This window comes from Xiphophorus maculatus, chromosome 21, assembly GCF_002775205.1.
Source record: "Xiphophorus maculatus strain JP 163 A chromosome 21, X_maculatus-5.0-male, whole genome shotgun sequence".
Taxonomy (NCBI): domain Eukaryota; kingdom Metazoa; phylum Chordata; class Actinopteri; order Cyprinodontiformes; family Poeciliidae; genus Xiphophorus; species Xiphophorus maculatus.
Window position 1 is genome coordinate 22,005,944 of NC_036463.1, and position 7,105 is coordinate 22,013,048.

At 39.5% G+C, this 7,105-nt stretch overlaps 1 protein-coding gene across 1 annotated transcript; it reads right to left on the reverse strand.

Moving 5' to 3' along the window:
• Positions 1-3,846: 3,846 nt before the first annotated feature.
• LOC102220840 (serine/threonine-protein kinase pim-2-like) lies at positions 3,847-6,540 on the reverse strand. The gene is made up of 8 exons (XM_014475579.1): positions 6,357-6,540; positions 6,141-6,269; positions 5,928-6,022; positions 5,688-5,735; positions 5,378-5,593; positions 4,333-4,510; positions 4,048-4,218; positions 3,847-3,938 (listed from the first exon to the last, which is right to left on the reverse strand). The coding sequence occupies exons 1-8, from the start codon at positions 6,538-6,540 to the stop codon at positions 3,847-3,849; spliced, it is 1,113 nt and encodes a 370-aa protein (XP_014331065.1).
• Between the last annotated feature and the right edge of the window lie 565 nt (positions 6,541-7,105).

The window sequence follows — 7,105 nt, forward strand, 5'->3', positions numbered from 1 at the left end:
TTAATATTTGAAAATTCCTGCACAACTAACTTTTGACATAAGTAAACTGCAGTTGATCTTATACAGGCTTTTGCCTAGAAATGGCAAATTAGAAATTGTTGCTCAGCGTGTTTACAGTTTCCACTTGTTGATGTCTAACTGGGATAAAACTGAGGAGAGTTATGTTTGCTTGGAATTGCCTTGAAAAGGAGGATCATATTTGTATGAAAAACTGAAAGAAAAAACAAATTGGATAAAAATCAAATTAGAGAAATGTATTCATCCTAGAGTTACACTTAGAGACGGTGACCAAATGAGAATAGTGACAGACTATGGGTTGGTCCAGTTATGTGCTATATTAAGTCTAAAGTTGATAAGTCAATACATCCAGCTGAAGAATCAAAGTTATTATCACTTTGTATGTTAAAATCAGCACAAATCAGAATTGAATCAAAATCAATTGCATGTTTACACAAAACACCATTGAATTGAAACCCGTTTTAAATCTCAGATGACAGTAACTAAAAAAAACAGAACAAAAAGCTAAATGCTTCAGATTTCATATTGAGCTCGTTTTGTTTACTTTATTATTAAATGGCTCATCTCTGACCTAAGCACTCTGAAACTAAAGGGAACTTCAGGGAACCGATCGCTGCCATTTGTACAGTCAATTCCAGAGCCACTTATTAAAACTCTGCATCATAACCTTTACAAATGCCGTCTTCATGCCAGCTGCACAGCCACTTCTCAAAGCAAATGGTATTTCAGATACATTTGCAGCGAGCCACAGCCACGTGAGAATCCTCTCAGAAGAGCCATAAACAGTTTCTGTTTATGGGAATGATTGCCAAATAAACTCATCCTTATCCCCCCTCCTCCATCTCGCTCTCTTTCTCTCTGCATGGAGGCTTTGCTCACAAGAAGCACAAACATCAAAGCAAAGTCAGTCATGTGATTGGTTCTGAAGTGCTCATCATACACTTCTCCTTTCAGCCCCCTCCATGTGGAGCGCATGTTATTCCTCCCAGTGTGGGGCGAGCGCAGGCAGCGTGCGCCTGCTAACTGATGCAGTGTGTTTGCTTTAGTTAATTGGATTCTGAAGTAACCATTGCTCACTCCAGAGGCCGTAATGAATTCTCTTCCTCTGTGATTACAGTGTAATCATAACGCACAATCTCACTTAAATTACTGCAGGAGTGACCATGAACAGTGGCAAATCTGCTGCACTGTGCACACAGTAGAAGCAAATAAACCCAGGCGTTGCTCCGTTTAAACCCAGAAGTGGGGAAGTTGGACCATGGTATCTGTCACCAGACCTCAGGAAGCAATGGGAAGCTGGAAAGAGATGTCCTAGAATGAGCAAAATGTTATATTTTCGGACTCCAAGGGTACATTTGTGAATATTAAACTATCAGGTTGTCATGAATTCAAGGTGCAATATTATGCAAAATTTACCTTTTTAACTTTGCACCATGTTATATTGATATTCTGTCATCAAAAACATACCTGTAGTGTTGCGTTGATTCTTTCATGGATGCTTGAGAAATCCTTTCATCTCCATGGCAACCAGTGAGTTGCGCAAAACACTTTGGTGGACCTAGCATCGCCTCATCTGAGCTGCAGTTTCCAAGATTCCGAGCTAAAAAAAATGGCACTGTGTGGCTGGAAAACACTTAATACTGCTCTGTTAAGATTAAGACCATTTATTAGGATTCCAGCTTGTGTGCTTGTATGATTATTGGTTAATAGTTGCAATGGTGATCGCCTGCCAGGGTGTTTAAACAGGGTACAAAGCAAAATCAGCATTTTTGAGTCTTACATCATGTTATAATGTTATTCCTACATCAAAAACATAAATGGAACGTTGCTTTGACTTTGTCATGTTGGAGAAATTCTTGAATGTTCAATAGCAGCGCTTCATCTGTGGTTTAACACCTCCTCACTCAAAGCTCCACCTATTTCCTCAAAGCTCAGCCTTGATGCTGCAAGGCTGACTCCCAATGTTATTCTCCTCAACAGATTTACTTCATTCATGTATTTGAATCGCTCTTGGTGTGAACCCCCCCATCCTGAAGGCACGTTACCATGGGTGACCATGCCAAAGGTCAAAGTCCCAGACTACTCAGCGCTCAGGATCATGGGGGTACTCAAACCCCTCCACCACGTTAAGGTGGCGATTCTACGGAGGGGAGGAAACCAGCAGATTGCATCAAAGCTTCACTTTAATGCAATCCCCCGTCCTGAGCAAGCACGGGGCGACAGTGGAGAGAATAGTCCTTTTTACCAGGACAAAGCTCTGGCAGAACCAGGCTCAGGACAGGCAGCCGTCTGCCTCGACTGGCTGGGGTTGGAGAGGACAGGAAAGAGAGACAAACACAGGGACGCTGGTAGGAAGATCTGAAATCTGAAAAAAAAAAAAAAAAAAAAAAACATTGAGAGGTCAACAATGGTGACAACAAATATGACAAACAAGCAAAAAGAAAGGAGAAAACATCTATTTCTGCAAACATACACATAAATATATATCCAACCATTAATATCTACCTACATAAATGTACATACACAAATACTGTATTAGAAAAATATGTGTGAATGTGTGTGTCTGTACAGCAGACCGGGTACAATCTCAGTTTCAAATATATTTACAGAAAAACATTCTTTCAGACAGGCATTTACTTTGACATTTACAGATTTCTATTAAGCAAAAATATATAAATATATGAGGAGGTAGTAAATAGAGATATAGGCAGAAACAAAAAAAAGATGAGTAAAAATGAAAAAATAAATCCCACACAAAGATGGTGAGCGCAAATTTGAGACCTATACAACTCCCCCACGAGCAACGTAGCCTGGCCCACAGAACAGCAACCAGCAACAGAGACAAAATGAGCTGAAATGAAATGAAATGAAACCAAACCAAACCAAAGCCATCAAACCCACACCGGTATCACCAAAAGACAACAATCACTTAAACACAGAACCACAATAACTCAGCCCCCAAAAAGACGTAGATTACTACAAAAAACAACACAACTAGCACTCACTCAGAGTCAACGAGAAAGAGAAGACATCACGAAATTACAGCAGGAATGACAGGCTCAACATTTGTCCATTTTCTACCCTAGCTGGATCGTGTTTAAGATCACAGAAGGGGGCAATGGCTGAAAAATGTGGGAAATATTTTGACAATCAAGCCGCCTATGGAAACCAAGTCACAACTAACCATGACAAATATTCTTCAAGTAGCTCAACATGGATGTTTTTGAACCAGGAAAGTAGACAAAAATCATAATAAAAATCTAACTTTTTTTTTTTAATAGATAATTTCTTGACTAGAGAACTAAAGGAAATCAAAGAACCCCAAAATCTCAAACCCAATTTACGGGTTTGAGATTCCAGCCAAAGGACAATAACAACCCTTCAGAGAAAAGCCACAAATCTCTAATTAACCTTATGGATATTGTTCTGATTTAAGGTTTTGATTAGATAATCAAACCGGAGCACCCGGTGAAAAAACAAAAATAACCAATTAAAATAAAAAAAGATGATTTATGGATGAGAGGAAAGTAAAGAAGGAAACAGGAACACCTGGAAAAGTCAACAAATATCAAAATAAGCTTCTAAATGTCAACGATGCAGAAAAAATAAAATAAAATATGATTTCAAGAATAGAGGAGAAAATTGAAGAAAACAGGAACACCCAGAACAAACTCATAAATCTCAATGGGAGTTGTTTCAAGTAGAAGAGTAAACCGAAGGAAGCCGAAGCACCAGAGAAAAGATTAAAGTTGCCATTAATGCTAGAAAAAATAATAATGTATAAGTGTAGTGAGGGGGTGTATATGTGTGAGGGTGTGTGTGTGTGGTCTACAAAAACCACGGGTGGCCCAGCAGCTGTTCCAGGGTGGGACGTTCCTCAGGGTCAACCATCAGACATTTTGTTAGAACGTCCTGGCAGTCTGGGGGGTCAGAGGTCAAACAGCAACAATGAACCGAGGCAGAGGAACAAAACAGAACGACACAGAACAGATTTTCTTTTGGTGCACTATGTTGATAAATTTGTCTCACTCTTGGAGAGCCTTTTGCTGATCTTAAGCTTTTTTGAGAGGAAGTTTGAAGTCTGGAACTGATGCCTGTGGACTATTTCATACAGCACAACACCCAGCTGCCACACAGTTGTAGGCCCAGCCCTGTAGTTAGTGTTAACGTACCAGTCCAGTGGGAAGTGGTCAGGAGTACCTTAAATATGTGTAGGAATAAGACTACCAGTAAAATGACAAATGACAAAGGAAAAGAGGCTTTTTTCCCCCAACTGCATTAATGAATGAGAAAGGTTCAGCGGTCCAATCATACCACAGAAAAGTTCATGTTCTCGTCTGTCATCAAAGCAGCTTAAACCAAAGTCTATCAGATAGACTTGTAGGCCTTCTGCGGTGGTCTTAATCAGGATATTTTCCACCTTAATGTCCCTGTGGAAGATGTTTACATTCTGAAGGTAGAGCGCTGCTTCTACTAGCTGTTTCAATATGATCTGAAGGAAAAACATCACATGGTCAAGAATAGCAGAGATATACAGGTGTTGTTTAGAATGGTACTGCCTAGCAAAAGTCTCCATGTCTGTTTTATGTTTTTCACATTCAGTTGTTAAAACACAAACTTCAATGTATGATATTGGGAGCTACAATATTTCTTCAGTTACAGCAGCAACTCTTCTGGGGTAAGTCTAGACTTTGGGTGTATAGCGACTAAAAGCTTTGGTCAATCTTCTTTGAAAAATCTTAGGGTAAGCCATAAGATGAAGAGTGTCTTTGGACACAAGTTTTTAGCCTTCCTGATTGATTGTAACTCTGGCTGTGTGCTTTTGGTTTTTGGCATGCTGGAAGACAAAACTGACAGACCTTGATAAGCCTGTCAGTGTAGGTCAACCTTAACATCTACTAGGTTTGCAGGTACACCATATTCTTTGCATTTCCGTGTGATGGACCAAAATTGTCCTTGAGATATTTCCAAACTTTATTGTTTCATCCCCCAACCCTGCTGTAAACTTTTTTGTACTGTATGCAATGTTTTTTTGAGTGGAATAGTATAGGTAGGCAATGGCCATGATAATGCTGGACATTTTTTAGAAAATGGTTTTGTGAAAAAAAGAAAATTCCATAATTCTTGTCATTTCATTTCAGAAATATGGCATGTTGTGTTTTGTGTTGGAGCATTATATAAAATACGAATAAAATGTATTGAAGTTTGTCACTCTAAACTGAAAACCTGTGACATGTCTTGTGTGATATTACTCTGTACTGTATTTTATAGTCCTGACTGTAATCGTATGAAGTGTGAAAAACAAAACAATGAAAGCAGCACATTTGACAATGTCTCTAAAACTCGTCCAGCAGCTTACCTTAGCCTCCTTGTCCTTAAGGCAACCGTTGTTCTCCATAAGGTAGTCTGACAGGTTGTCAGAAGGCATGGGCCTCTCCATCACTATTATCAGGTGTTCGTCCAGATCGTACCAGTCCAGCAGGGTCACGAAGGCCGACTGCCCCAGTGAACTGCTTAGGTTCCTCATTTCTAGCATGACAGCCACCTCCATGGCCAGCTCTCTGCCGTTCTCATCCTGAAACATCGAGACAAACAGGAGAAACCCACAATGCATCTGGAATCCACTAAGAAAGAAGAAGAAACACTGCTAGATGCTGTTGCTCACTTACCTTATGTTTGATGACCACGTTGTCTTTTGGGATGCGCTTGATAGCCACCTATAAGATAAATGCAAGACTTTGGTTAGCATGTTAGGGAGATATAGTATTTTGTACTTGCTAATGTCAGATTCTGTAAAGTTGGTATCAGTGGTAGTTCTCTGACCCTTATCAACTTAAGTAAACCCAATAAAGTGACTTAAGTGAATGTGTGCATGTGGGGTGGGGGGTTAGGGGGATCGTAACCCTTACAGGTAATTTATCCTCTACCCGATATCCAGCAAACACGAATCCAAAGCCTCCTTCTCCCAGTTGATCCAGCTCAATATATTTTTCGAGGAAGTCACCTAAACATACCAACACATTTTCAAATATCAAAGCATCAAAATAAAACACTAATGTTACCTCAGAGCTAATTATGGAAGCTTTATCTCATGAATGCTTATGTTACAAATCTATCACTACTCTGATCTCTTTGGGATTCTTCTCTATCTTCGTCCATCTCCATCATTTTCATCTTCTGCCTCCTCAGATTCCTCTTCCTTAAATCTCCTACTCCTGTGCTGCAAAGTGCCGGACTGAAGCTGCTTGACTCTAACAATGAGAAGAAACAGGAACAATGTGACATATTAACATTCAGTTATCATAACAGGAAATGTGTGAGTCCCAAAATGAGCCAACCTGAGCTGTTGTCCCAGGAGGATGGGGGCTCTTTGGTCAGGACCCGCTGCAGGAGTCCCTTCTTCTTCTTCTTGGCTGGTGGTGAAGATTCCTTTGCCTCCTTTGTGGCTTTACTCCTCTGTCTCCTCATGGTTCTCTTCGTGTCCTGGCATCTTGTGGAGGCTCCAGCCATTTGAGAGACCATGATCCGTCTTCTGGGGGTCTCATCTGCAGCTTTTTTCCTTTTCCTTGGTCTGCTGTTTTCAACAGACTCTGTTCTTGGTGACATCACGCTGTTGTTGCTCTCTAAAGTGAGAGAGTTCAATCAATCATTTTATTTATATTATATATATACACTGCTCAAAAAAATAAAGGGAACACTCAAATAACACATCCTAGATCTGAATGAAAGAAATATTCTCATTGAATACTTTGTCCTGAGCAAAGTTTCATTTGCACAACAGCAGGTGACATTGATAGTCAATCAGTGTTGCTTCCTAAGTGGACAGTTTGATTTCACAGAAGTTTGATTTACTTGGAGTTACATTGTGTTGTTTAAGTGTTCCCTTTATTTTTTTGAGCAGTATATATATATATATATATATATATATATATATATATATATATATATATATATATATATATATATATATATATATATCTCCATCCATCCATCGTCTTCCGCTTATCCAGGGTCGGGTCGCCGGGGTAGCAGTTTCATATACTGTATATATATAATGTAAAAATTATATATAATATTTGTTTTGTAT